This window comes from Simochromis diagramma, unplaced genomic scaffold (genome assembly GCF_900408965.1).
Source record: "Simochromis diagramma unplaced genomic scaffold, fSimDia1.1 OVJJ01000816.1, whole genome shotgun sequence".
Classification (NCBI taxonomy): domain Eukaryota; kingdom Metazoa; phylum Chordata; class Actinopteri; order Cichliformes; family Cichlidae; genus Simochromis; species Simochromis diagramma.
The window spans coordinates 17734495-17748797 of record NW_024386908.1 but is presented as its reverse complement, the minus strand read 5'-3'; the positions used below and the strand labels follow the sequence as shown (position 1 = coordinate 17748797).

At 42.1% G+C, this 14303-nt stretch overlaps 1 protein-coding gene across 1 annotated transcript; it reads left to right on the top strand.

The window, feature by feature from the left end:
* Window positions 1-8761: 8761 nt before the first annotated feature.
* Window positions 8762-13386, top strand: LOC120736101 (zinc finger protein 664-like). Its single transcript, XM_040036069.1, has 2 exons — window positions 8762-9053; window positions 11905-13386. The coding sequence occupies exons 1-2, from the start codon at window positions 8882-8884 to the stop codon at window positions 13065-13067; spliced, it is 1335 nt and encodes a 444-aa protein (XP_039892003.1). The 5' UTR covers window positions 8762-8881; the 3' UTR covers window positions 13068-13386.
* Window positions 13387-14303: the final 917 nt, after the last annotated feature.

The window sequence follows — 14303 nt, the reverse complement described above, 5'->3', positions numbered from 1 at the left end:
AAATGGAAAGTATCTCCAGGCTAGTATATCCTATGCGGTAGGAGTGCCTAAATCAGCAATCAAATCTATTAACCAGCTAAACTTTGATTTTATATGGAAACACAAAACCCACTATATTAGGCAAGGTAATTTAGTCAAACATTTTGAAGATGGAGGTTTGCAAGCTATTGAATTTGACAGCTTAAATGGCACCCTAAAAATAAATTGGCTTAGGTCATTTTTAAGAAGTCAAAATAGCCTTTGGTTTCACATTCCAAGCAAAATATTCTCAGATCTAGGCAGAATTAATCTTTTACTTAGATGTGATTTTGACATAAAAAAAACTCCCCATAAAGCTCTCTTCCTTTCACCAGCAAGTTTTATTATACTGGAAATTAATATACAAACATAACTATAGCCCACACAACACTCCCGTATGGAACTGTCAAATCAATCTTTATAAAAAAAAATGGTACGATAAGGGCATCTGGTCAGTGATGCATTTGTTAAATGATAGAGGTAAAATTCTATTAGAAGATTTCAACACCAATTATAATCTGCAAATAAATAACAAAGAATTTCAAAAAATTACTAAGGCTATCCCTCAAAACATTCTATGTACAGCATATAATCTTTTTCAAAACCCTGACTATAGATCCCCTGACCTCCCTGAACTCTTGGTAAATGGGTATAACATTACAGCTAACAGTCTAAAAAACTCCCAAATTAGGGAATTATTTACTAATGTTTTTTTCCCTTATAGATCCAATCCAAATTCCATCTCACATCTGTTCTCTGGTGATCAAAAGAAAGAGATCAGAAAAATACATTTATTTTATAATTGTATATTCTGTAAAGCCCCGTGGAACGATGTGCACTACTGGCTCTTTCCAAAGATTCCAAACTTACTTGAATTTTCTAAAAATGATATTATCTTTGGTTCTCTAAGAAAAGAAAAGAAGCTTGAAAATGTTCTAAATGTAATAATTATTATGGGCAAATTCTTCATTCACAAATGTCGTTTTCTGAAAACAAAGCCGTCCTTTTTTACTTTTCACAAGGAACTCTGCCTCTTCCTCTCATCTGTTACATTTATGGACAAAAAACAAGCTCTGGATCTGAATCATATGATTATTGAACTAGATCTGCTAGAAAACCCCTAAGGTAGAACGTCTTTTTTTTTGCTTTTTTTTTTGTTGCTTTGATTCTGTTTGGGGTTTGTTTTTATTTATTTATTTGTTGTTGTTTGTACTTCCTGTTTATTATCTATCTTCTATATGTTGGAATTCAGCCTGTTCTGATACTATTTCATGTTGGGAAAATATAATCTTTGTAGAGATTGCCATAATTGTTGTACATTTCTGTGCAAATAAAAAAAAGAAAAAAGAAACTAGCCGTGTCCCTACCCGATCCATACCGGAAACCCGATCGGTACCCCGCATGCGCGAAAGGTGTCTACTTCCGGTCGAAGCGTTTTACGATAGTTACGGGTCAGAGTATCTGTTAAGATGTAAAGAATAATAAGTATCTCTTAAAATGTTTCCAATAATGAAGCATTTCAATATAATGTAGACAAAAACGAAAAATAAAAAGATAGTTACGGATCAGGACTCCCCGATCCTTACTGCGCATGTGCAAAGTCGGACCGTACAAATCGGGTCTACCCGATCTGTACCGCGCATGTGCAGGGGTTTTCTTATTCTTATGTTCATTTGTCTGTGAAGGTTCTCAGTCATCCAGGTTATCGTAGTCAAAGGAGCTTGCAAAGAAAAGCGTCTGGACTTCTTTAAGTTGCTTGAAGACGTTTCACCTCTCATCCGAGAAGCTTCTTCAATTCTGAGGTCAAATGGTGGGGAGTCCCAGATATAAACCTAGTGGGAGTAACCCCCGGGTTTAAAAGTTGTTGTTTTTTTTTGTTTTGTTTTTTTTTGCACAGAAATGTACAACAATTATGGCAATCTCTACAAAGATTATACTGTGAGCGACCATCTTTGAACAGAGGCGGTGGTTTACGACACCAACTGTCTGCCATCTATAATCCAGTTTTGAGTTCCCTCCCCAGACGCCTTAACGCCCACTCACATCCTGGGCCATCTGACCTCAGGAAATCGCATGATAAGGTGCGGCCAGGTTTCACAATGAGCTCACCCGAAACCCTGGCTGATTGGGACCCACACCCATTTTCACACCTTGGCTCAGGCGATTAGAGGATCATCAGGGGGTCCTTTTGTCCCTCTTTGGGGGGATACTCCCACTAGGTTTAAATCTGGGACTCCCCACCATTTGACCTTAGAATTGAAGAAGCTTCTCGGATGAGAGGTGAAACGTCTTCAAGCAACTTAAAGAAGCCCAGACGCTTTTCTTTGCAAGCTCCTTTGCCTTCTGTTTGTTTAATGGCAGTTTACTCCCCAGTGTAAGAGGATACTGCTCCCTGCTGACCGAGCGAATGAACCCTATTGTAAACTGAATTAGCCCCATTACAAACGTGTGTTAAATTTGATTTAGTGATAGTCGAGTGTGTTTATGCTTGTCTGTGTGGAGAAGATTGATTGGAATAGTGATGATGATGTCCACTATCACTGTCAATTGTCAGTAAACTAGCGCTGAGCTAGCCGACACAGTGCACCATCCAGCTGCTGTGTCCCAAGATCCCGGCAACAGTCAACACAGGCTCTCAACTTTCGTCGCTGGTGCTTCTGCCAAGGACGAGAACTCCTGGTTTCAGCTAGGGGCCAGATCCAAGGCTCTGGTCAGCTCCACTCCACTCCAACCAGCGCCATGGACCGTGGTTGAGACACGTGGTGGCTGCAGAGGGGGCAGGAGGATCCGTCTCTCGCACCCTCACCCCTCCGGCGTGGTAGTACTGGAGAATAAATTCAATGTCCTGGATCCTGTGGACTTTCCTCCTCTGACCGCTAGCCCTCGCCACCCCGCTGTGTCGCTGAGGTCTGCGCCATCTCCACCACTACGCCCCCGGAGCCGCGGTGGGCAACCCGACGCTGTGGTGCAAACTCACCGCGGAGAGCTGTGCTTTACCCGGGCTCCTCGGAGAAGAGGACCCGCGGCGCGGCTACCTGGGAGTCACTCACGCAGTCCGGCTGGCGCATCTCCATCTGAACACCCCCGGTGCTGCGGCGCGGGCGTCTCAGATGGCCAACAGCCCCCGGTGGCACCTCCTCTCTCCACGCTGGTCCTCGGGGATTCCATCGTCAGGAACGTGCGGATGAGGGGGGCGCTCACGCTGTCATTCCCGGGAGCCACTGTTGTTGACATAGTGGACAGAATTCCCAACATTCTGGCATCCCACCCACAGGTTAACCGGCTCATCATCCACATCGGCACCAATGACATCCCCAAACAGCAATCTGAGCTGCTGAAGTTGGACTTGCTCCAACTCTTCAGCCTCCTTGGTCAGTTGCAGGTGAGTGCTTTTATCTCCGGGCCCACCCCCACCTGTGGCAGAGGGATAGGCCGTTTCAGCCGGCTGCTCAGCCTTAACACCTGGCTTTCCTCCACCTGTGTCTCCCACGGCGTGGGTTTTATTAACAATTTTGATGCCTACTGGGAGAGGAGGCATCTTTTTGGGGCAGACGGGCTCCACCTCAACGCCTGGGGACGCCGTTTGCTGTCCGCCAATTTGGCATTTGGCGTACAGCACTCCCGCACACCGCCCTGTCACTACCCCAAATTGACATTACCTGCTGATCTGTCTGCCACTGACTGATGTTCCCCTGGTCCCAGCTCCTATATTTGTTCCACTTTTAACAGTAATACACAAAACTCTGGACTCGGACCTCTCTCTCCCACAGTCAACACAATACCCGTCATAATCACAAACAGAGAGCAACAGAATTATCATAAATCAAGTAACTCCAAAAACATTAATAACCTCCGGCCTCTTCAAAAATATCAACATCCATTCAACTCTATTGTCAAAAATCCACCAGTCTCAATCAGTATGGCACTTTTAAATGTCCGCTCTCTGTTGAACAAGTCTTTTATTATTAATGATTTAATTTTAGATAATAAACTTGACTGTTTATTTTTAACTGAAACATGGCTGGGCTCGGATGCACCAGTTGTTCTCACTGAGGCCTCCCCACCAAATTTTAATTTCTCTTTTTCTATTAGAAGTGGTGAGAGAGGTGGTGGGACTGCATCTTTAGCCAACAACACACTCACCTCCAAACAAATTTTATTTGATCATTTTACCACTTTTGAATTCCACGCTATTATTTTCAGCAGCCCTCCAGTTTTATCTGTCACAATTTATAGACCACCTAAAGACAGTGCTGCTTTTATCAAGGAATTCTCAGAATTTTTAACAAACATACATTCAAAATATAATATGATAATTTTAACCGGTGATTTTAACCTGCACATAGATAATCCTTCTGACCCTGCATCAAAAGAATTCTTAAACATTCTTCACTGTTTGGATTTTACCCAGCATGTCACGCAGCCGACTCACAACAGAGGACACACTCTGGACCTGGTCATCACCCATGGGCTGTCCACCAGTGTGTCCTCTGTTGTTGACTTGGCTGTCTCTGACCACTACTGTGTGTTTTTTAACATCACCGGTTTTATTCAGCGGGAGACCTCGGTGCGAACTGTGAGGAGGCGCTATCTAACCTCTGAAGTGGCTGCAAATTTTACCAGGGTTTTAGACGAATGCCCCCCTGTGATTTTACCTGCACCCTGTGATTTGATTTTTAATCATTTTAACAGCAAACTGAAGAAAAGCCTTGACTCCGTTGCTCCACTCACCACCAAAAAGATTAACGTAAAACACGTATCACCCTGGAGAAACGAAGAAGTCAAAAAACTCAAAAGAAATTGCAGGGCAGCAGAAAGGAGGTGGAGGAAAAATAAAAATACTATCAACCATCAAATATTTTGCGAGCAACTTAAAGTGTACAATAATACATTAAGGAATTCAAGAAATTCATACTTCGTCAAAATAATCAGTAATAACAAAAATAATCCCAAGGTCCTCTTTTCCACCATAGATCATTTATTTAACCCTGATTTTAACAGCTCCCAAAGAACCCCCACAGACTCACTCTGTGAGCAGTTTGCAGACCACTTCAGGGGAAAAATCAGCGCCATCAGATCTGATATTTTATCTAATCGCGATATGTTTGTAAACACATCTGAGGGCTCGATTGTACCTGAGGAGACACTGGACAGCTTTGTCCTGGTTAATGCTGAGAACTTTCAGAAAGTTTTCTCCACAGTGAGACCCACCACATGTCTTTTAGATCCAATCCCTTCTTCACTCTTTAAAACACTTTATGGATTTTTGAGGCTGAGCTTTTATACATGATGAATTGCTCTCTTCAGTTGGGTGTCTTCCCTGCTGCCTTTAAAAAGGCGGTGGTGAGACCCCTTCTGAAGAAGAGCAATTTGGATTGTAATGATTTTAATAACTACAGACCTGTATCCAACTTACCATTTTTAAGTAAAATCTTAGAAAAACTTGTTTTTACTCAGATTAATGATTTTCTAAATGATAGACAGATCCTGGAGATATTCCAGTCTGGATTTAGGGTGAACCACAGCACAGAGACTGCTCTCCTAAAGGTTTTAAATGATCTTAGATGTAACTGGGACGCCCAAAAGCTCTCAGTCCTGGTGCTACTGGATCTAAGCGCAGCCTTTGATACAGTAGACCACGCTATTCTTTTAAACAGACTGAAACACATGGTGGGCCTCTCTGGTGCTGTACATAACTGGTTCACTTCCTATCTCTCTGACAGAACTTTTATGGTGAGTATGGATACATGCTCCTCTAAGATCCATAAAATGACATGTGGTGTGCCTCAAGGGTCGGTTTTAGGCCCTGTACTTTTTAATTTGTATATGCTCCCTCTCGGCGGTGTCATCAGGAGGCATGGAGTGAACTTTCACAGTTACGCTGATGACACGCAACTGTACATCTCTGTGTCTCCTGATGACACCAGACCAGTGGATGCCCTTTTTAACTGTATTTTAGATATAAGATCTTGGATGGCAGAAAACTTTTTACAGCTTAACCAGGACAAAACTGAAGTTTTAATCGTCGGTCCTGAGGCTCAGAGAGAGAAACTCTTGTCTAAATTAGAGGCATTTTCACTATGTCCTTCGCTACAAGTGAAAAACCTGGGTGTTATTTTTGACTCTGAGCTTGGTTTTATCCCACATATTAAACATGTAACCAAAATTGAATTTTATCATCTAAAAAATATAGCCAGAGTCCGCCCTATTCTCTCTCGGGCCAACACGGAGATGCTGATGCATGCTTTTATTACCAGTCGCATTGATTACTGTAATGTCCTGCTCTCTGGTCTTCCTAAGAAGAATATTTCAACTTTACAACTTTTGCAAAACTCGGCAGCTCGTGTGCTGACGAAGACCAGAGGGCGGGCCCACATTACACCGGTTTTAGAATCGCTGCATTCGCTCCCCGTGTGTTTCAGGATCGATTTTAAACTTCTTTTATTGGTTTTTAAATGTCTTAATGGTCTTGGGCCTTCTTATCTCTCAGATCTGCTTTTACCATATGAACCCTCGCGGACCCTGAGGTCCTCTGGTACTGGCCTTTTGATTGTCCCTAAAGTCAGGACACATACTCACGGAGAGGCAGCTTTTCAGTGGTATGGTCCTCGTCTGTGGAACAGCCTGCCGGAGGAGCTCAGGGCCGCAGAGAACGTACATGTTTTTAAGAACATTTTACCCTGTATATAGCCTATTGTGGCATATCTCCAGTGTTTCCTCGGAGGGGGCTCTCTGCACCGGGGCTGTGATCGACCGTGGCTGCTGGGGCTCTGGGGGTCCTCTCAGCCTGGCTGGGGGGCTCCTTGGCCTCCCTCCTGCTGTGTGCCCAGCCTGGAGGCTGCGGTCTGTGACCGGCTCTCGGTGCAGACGGCTCCCTGTTATAGTGTTTCCTCACTTGGCTCATGTGAACCCAGCCCAATTTTTACTCTTTAAGTGTGCGTGTGTGGTGTGTGTGTGTGGGTGTGTGGGTGTGGGGGGGGGGGGGGGATATGTGTGTATTCACATCATTTATGTTAATGAGAGTGTGGGGAGTGAGTTGGAGGGTCGGGTGGGCTGCTTTTAACTATGTAAAGCACTTTGTGCTACATTTTTTGTATGAAAAGTGCTTTATAAATAAAGATTGATTGATTGATTGATTGATTGATAAACACTTCATCTGGCTGATTAATCTACACGTGAGATATTACAAAGTCTGTATTATTAACTCTGTAATTAGGCGCCATTCTTCTTATTTTACGGCGCTGTTGTTCAATCGGGGAACGCTCTCTGTTGAGGAGAAAAGCATGAATTTGTTTGTACACGGAAGTATCCATTGTTTAAATGTCCCGGTAGTCGAAAAGGAGGCAGAGCTGCTGAGAAATGCAAGGAGCTAACTGGGCGCTAACCGTATTGTCAATACCCGATCCGTTGGAATAGACTTTTTGTTACGTTGTGACTTTGATTGCAGTTCATTACCTGTTAAACTCTCAGCTTTCCATCAGCAGGTCCTTCTCTACTGGAAATTAATCTACAAACATAACTTTACTCCTCACAATACCCCTATATGGAACAACAGGTATATCCGTTTGTGTAGGAAATCTGTGTACGTGGATGAATGGAGATCTAAAGGGATTTGGGCTGTAGCTCATTTTATGGATGATAATGGGATCTTATTAAAACATGAGACGTTTTGTGAGAAATTTGATGTAAGATGTACTGTTAAGAGATATAAATCCCTAGTGAAAGCCATTCCAGTCCCTTTGAGATCAATGATAAAAGAAGATATTGTGCACTCTAAAATTTCTCCTGGACCGAGGCAGCTCTGCATAGCTGGAGTTGAATTTGGTGACAGCAGGTTTACAAACAAAGTGATCAGGAATATTTTGATAAACGAAATTTGCCCTAATCCGGTTAAAAGAAATTATATCCTTAAAGAATTTGAGACCATGGAGGTTAAGGCGATAAGAAAAAAAAATATTTCACTTCCTCTTTCCCCTAAAGTAAAAAAGGTTCACTTTAAAATCATTAATGAGGTTTATCCAACCAATGAATTCTTAAGACGGAAATTTAATTTAGATGTGAACGCCTGCACATTTTGTGAAAATGATATTGAAAGTCTGGATCACTTGTTTTTCAACTGTGAATCAGTGCACTCCTTCTGGACTGACATGTGGAGCTGGCTACAGTCCAGGAGAATTCAGTTACCACATTTGACGGTGACAGTAATAAAATTTGGAATACTTGCTGAGAATGCAGATTTTGACCTGTTGATTAGGACGATTTTGTTAATGGGAAAATTTTTTATTCACAAATGCAGATACTTTAAAGCTAAACCATGTATAAACAGATGGCTGAATGACTTTAGACTCTGGGCTAAATCGCTGAAACTTGTGAATAACAAGAAAGCCCATAAACTTGTTGTTTTATTTAAAGAGTTTAACCTATGTTAAAAAAAAACAACTCCCTATTTTATAATCACGACTGCCCTTTTTTTGCACGTTAGTTTTTGCCTTTGGTTCGAATCCTTCAATGACTGTTCTTTCTTTTTGTGCTAACTCTTTTAACTTTGTGCTTATTGTTGTTGTTTTTGGTTTTTTTGTTCGTTTTGTTTGTTTGTTTGTTTTGCTATAATGCTCAACCGAGGATGTAACATAATCGGATTAATGATGGTGCCTTGTATGTTATACTGTTGTTTGTAAATAAAGTTTAATAAAAAAAAATGTCGCAATGTTGGCAAAGAGAGGAAGTGACGTAAGATTTGCGCATGCGGGGTACCGATCGGGTTTCCGGTACGGATCGGGTAGTGACAGTAGCGTTAGCCTGTTATTGACCTTGTTGCGGATGGCTGTGTAGCCGATGAGTGTGGCAAATTGTTGCAGCAGCAATGTCTTCAGTTGGTGGGTGGAGGAGCGTCATTGGCGTGAGGCTGGATGGAGCATTTGAGGGAATCTTCACAGAGTTTGAAAGTAAAATGGAGCAGTGCGAGACAGAAGTGGAGCATCAGCGCAGACTCCTTGAAACCATCCGGAACCCCGAAATAAAGCTGCACAGAATAGGTGTGTAACATACAGCACGGCAGCAGGTGTGTTTCAGCAACATGTCACCTGGTTTAAGACAAGAAACGTTTCGTTTATGTCGGAATGTGGACACAGAGAGGGCTGACTGCAGAAAATTAAAAACACGTGTTTTTTGAATGGAGTTTGGTGTGAGTGCTGGAGTTAGGAAAAAGTGAGCTTTTACAGGGGCTCATTCTTCTACTAGGAGTCAATATAATGTTTTTTTAAAGAGAAATATAACTTTTATGAAATAAAACCACACAGCCAAAACGTCTTGATGCATTCTCAATCATCCAGGTAAGTAAATCTCCAAAAGTTGATTCTGTTCATCTACGTCCAGATGAACAGAATCAACTTTTGGAGACACACAGCCAAAACTTTAACCCACTCTTAGGCTCTGTTAGAAAATAATAAATGAAATATTAGACACATCGCTATAGAGTCTGTCTTTAATTGCACTTTATGTTATCCTGTTGCCAGACAGTTCAACATCTGACCCATTAGAATTAGTGCAACTTTAAAGCATAATATTAATATATTATAGTATAATGTTCTGTTCAACCTCCTCTCATTTACCTGAAAATTTTATGGTTTAAAATTGGGACAGTTTAATGGTGAGAGAGAGCTTCAGGCTTTTATTTTGAAAAGTTGTTGACATATACATGTTCAAACATTTTCTCAGATTTCAGTGTGTGAGGGGGAAATTGTGGACCATCAGATTTTAAAAATTGGAGATGGGCAAAATTGAATGGCCCCTATGCTTCCAGACTTCCGTTTAGCTTGAAATTGCATTTGTGCCCTGCCCAGCAACAAGTGACGAAAGAGGAGTTAAGAAAATTGTAAGTCAATAGGAAACACCTGGAAGATGTGAGGGTCGAAACAAACTACCATATATGGTAAAATGTTGATGAAAAAGGGAACTTGTCTAACTGTTTTTAGCTTTATTAGATGATTGAGTTGCCTAGCTTGAGGCTTTGGCCTTCCGTCAAACAGAAACTGTGAGAACTAATCTTGTCAAGCCCGTTATGAATAATATAGGCTTACCCGCATTGCATTCTCTACAACGGTCATATCATAGTTATGCTTAGTGTATTACTAAGAAGTGTTTTGCTTGTAATAGCATACGTGCTTGCACAGTGACAGCTGTCACTAACTGTAACTGATGCATGTTATGTTATCTACTTACGCATGAAGGGGCGTGGACCCTGACCCTTTTTTTTTTTTAACCAGGAAGAACACTATGTGTGGTTGAGAAGTCTACAATTTTTTGGCTAATTCCTGGAAAGCCACTTGCTTAATGGAAATGTGTTAGGAAGAATAGAAAAAGTCTTAAGAAAGGAGAAGTGCAGCGCTCAGAGGATCAGATCGCACTTACACTAGACTCGTCAACAGTGTTCTTCAGTGTTGAAACTACAATGTCCGCAACATGGACTACAAAATAAGCATGTTTTCAAACAGAAACGCAATATGACAAAAACATATAAACACGTGAATGTTAAAGAACATGGCACATGTGGCTCATAAAAGGCAGTAAATATATTTTTCTTTCCTTTCCACATTTTCAAAGTTGTTCTGTGACTGAAATATTCCCTTCATCCATCACTTAGCCTTTTCAGGGTGTCTGTGGTGGCATATGCTGGCAATACAGCTTCTATATTGTATTGCCAGCATAACTCTAAATGCTGCAGTGCAGCAGCAGATATTGCTAATGCAAACCTATAAAACTATAGCTTCCATACACTTTGATTATTTTAATACAGCTCATTATCTGGATTTAGAGGTTATATAAATTTATGTGAAGGCGAAACCTCGAGAAGAAGCAGGTGTTATTCTTTCAGTGGTGTCCAGAGTCTCCTCTGCTAAAGGAGGCAATAAAAGAAGCAGTGAAGCGCCTTTCCTTAATATTTAGAGAATGCAAACAGCTCTCATTATTAGCCAAGCAAGCTAAGCAAAACGAACTATTTGACAGCACCCCTGTTGTTAGCCTTGAGTAACACATTATCTTTACTTCACCTGAGGCTTTTCTCTAATATGCGCCTCCTCGTCTCCTCCGTCCCTCTGGCTGTGACCCGGAAGTTAATGGCAAGAAGTAATGTTGAAGGAAATGTATCAGGAGGACAGAGGAGAAAAGAGACTGCTGGAGGAGCAATAAGCAAGGATGCACAGGTGCAACCTGCACAGGAGGAGGAGGACTCTTTGAACACCCTCACTGTGTCTATACCCCTCACACTGCACCATTTATTTATGGTGGCCCTAAATATAAAATTATATTACATCTTATTATATTACCCATTGTTTCTTTTCTTTTATCCCCTCCTCACCACCTCCCGTGTTGGCATGTTTGTTGGAAGGAACTAAGATCGCTTCCACTGCCTCACAAGGGTTTGTAGATGGGTATAGTGTGATCCACAAGCACACAGTAAGATTTGCAAATGCACACTCTAATCCACACACATATGAAGCATTTTGACAACGCCTAAAACTATTTTACAATGAATAACAATATTATATAAATAACAGTCACTGATGCACTAACCTTTTAAGTTCATCGTGACACATCGGATCATTTTGTCTTTCCAAACCTTCCTACAGAGAGTGTAAAACTACATGTAACATCCCCCTCGCTCACTTGCAAAACCTTAAGTACAGGTGCACCAGTGGATGCGCAAGGATCCACTGGTGCAAGCTGAGTTCAAGTCCCAGCGGAAAACTGGGACACCTGGGTTCTTCTCTATACCTGCATTTTTTCTTTGTGTTTGTTCGGGGAGGGGAGGGCAAATGTCTCTCCACACCGTCACATCCCAACTAACGATCTGCTCACGTTTTGCCTCGTGTCCCTTTGTCCCTGTAGACCAACGCTGTATCTGTACAAAGAAGGAAGAGGAAATCTCTATCCAGGAGAAGAACGCCAGTCTGGATCCGGAGGATCAGAAACCATCACTGATTAAAGAGGAGCAGGAGGAGCTGTGCATTAGTGAGGAAGGAGAGCAGCTTGTGCTAAAGCAGGAAAGTGATGCCTTCATGGTGACTCCTGTTTGTGAGGGCAGTGCCGAGCTTCTGTCCTGTTTTGTACCTGAGAGTCGAGAACAGGAAGGAGTCAAATGTGAAAACTCAGGAATGCCCTTAAAAACGGAGCCAAAACCAAAGAAAGTCTGTAACAACACAGATGAAAACACACAAGTCTGCAGGAATAGTTTACAAATAAAAGAACTTTGTGGTACTGCTAATAATAATATAGATGGGAAGCTTTACTCCTGCAGCTCCTGCGCGGAGACATTTGAACATGAATCAACGCTTAAAAATCACCTACGAATCCACGCAGACGATGAGCCGTATTCCTGCATGACATGTGGGAAGGTTTTCAACTACAGCGCTTCCTTCAAGCTCCACATGAAAGTCCACACGGATGAGAGGCCGTACTTCTGTGAGAAGTGCGGCAAAACGTTCAGAAGAAACGATAAGCTGCGGCTGCACATGAGAACGCACACGGGGGAAAAGCCGTACCTCTGCATCACCTGCGGAAAAAGGTTTAACGACCCGTCGGCGTTCAGGAGGCACACGGCCATACACACCGGCGAGAAGCGGCATTCTTGCAAAACCTGCGGCAAACGTTTTGCCCACAGCAACAGCTTTCTCTGCCACATGAGAACCCACACGGGTGAGAGGCCTTACCTCTGCACCACCTGCGGGAATAGATTTGTCAACGCCTCAAAGCTTAAAAGGCACACGAGGACACACACGGACGAGAAGCCTCACGTCTGTAACACCTGCGGGAAGAGGTTCATTCGCCTTTCCAGGTTGACAAGTCACACGAGGATTCACACGGGCGAGAAGCCGTACTCATGCCAAATATGCCAGAAGGACTTCGCTTACACCACTTCCTTGAAGGTCCACATGAGAGTCCACACAGGCGAGAAGCCGTACGTTTGTGAGAAATGTGGGGAAAGTTTCAGTCAGGCGGGGAGCCTAACCTCCCACATGAGAAGTCACGCAGGTAAAAAAAAAAAGTCCTGAAACACCTGTGAGGAGAAAATATGAGCGAAAATGAGTTGATTAGGTTTTGGTTTAAAGAGGGTTGTGTAACTTGACTGTGCGTTATACTGTACATGATGAGCCTGCCTTTAGATTCAAGTCTAATGTTGTGTTAATGTGGTGCGTCAGCAGTAATGCTCCAAGTGCTCGAGTTGCACTGCACAGCAGAGGACAACAAAAAAAATGGCTTCAAGGTAAGAAAATAGAAGTCTGCAGTCTTTTTAATGACCAGCAGGAGGCGAGTCTGGACTCAAACGCTGGTTTTAGGTCATATTTCATAAAATTTTGTAAATTATGCTCTGTAATAAAGGCAGATGAGGATTAATAGAGTATATGTACTGTCTGAAATCCTGGGCAGAAGCTCCCCCACTTGTTTCAACACCAAGATGGTGAAAACCAGCTTGAGGCTTCGTGACATGATGTCATGGTGGATACATCCATCTTTTAGATGCAGTTTGTGGGGGCATCTTTTTATGATGAAATCCTTAAAATCTGAGAATTCACCAGCACTTCTGAAGCATTTCATCTCTAATCGTGATATATGTATGCGGGATTATGTGTTAGTCTCTCATGTATATTAGAGGACTACAGGCTTGTTTTTAATAAATAATATAAGATGGGAAGGAGTGATGAAATGAGAGGCCGGCCAGCTGGCTCTTGTGGTTCATCTGAATCAGTTGAAATCTGAAAAATCGACCCTGCCAGTTTTTGTTTTTCTTCTTTTTTTAAAGGATTTTTTTTTTTGTAAACAAAAAAATGTAGTCTCAAAGAGTGTAAAGGACAATAAAAATTCTTTTCAATACAAATATCTTTTTCGTTTTTAATTATTCAAACATCACTTCCCAAATTACTGGATCAAATGATTACTGGACACCTACCTGTGACTGACATCAGATTACATACAGTAATTAATAGGAGACGGCGTGCTTGGTAAATTTGTAATTGTTATATGAAGTAGTGTTTTGACTATTTTATGATCTTAACTTAATTGTTTCTGGTTTTCATTAATAGCTGGCGTTAACTAGCTAGCTTGCTATGGAGAGGTTCACCTGCCACTATTGATTAAACACAAACTTTTACAGTACACATGATGGACATTCTCAGCAGAGACAGATGTGACTGCTGTCTGAAGCCACTCTGTACAGCCAAGCCACCTGCAGCAACTGCTGCTGTGTCAGATTTTCATTGTCCCATCCCTCTTATCCATTTTTAAAGCTC

Excerpts from the sequence above, each read along its gene's own strand:
- LOC120736101 (XM_040036069.1), top strand. The coding sequence starts at position 8,882 with ATGTCTTCAGTTGGTGGGTGGAGGAGCGTCATTGGCGTGAGGCTGGAT. Across the intron at positions 9,054-11,904 it reads AATAAAGCTGCACAGAATAG|ACCAACGCTGTATCTGTACA; the intron begins GTGTGTAACATA and ends TTGTCCCTGTAG.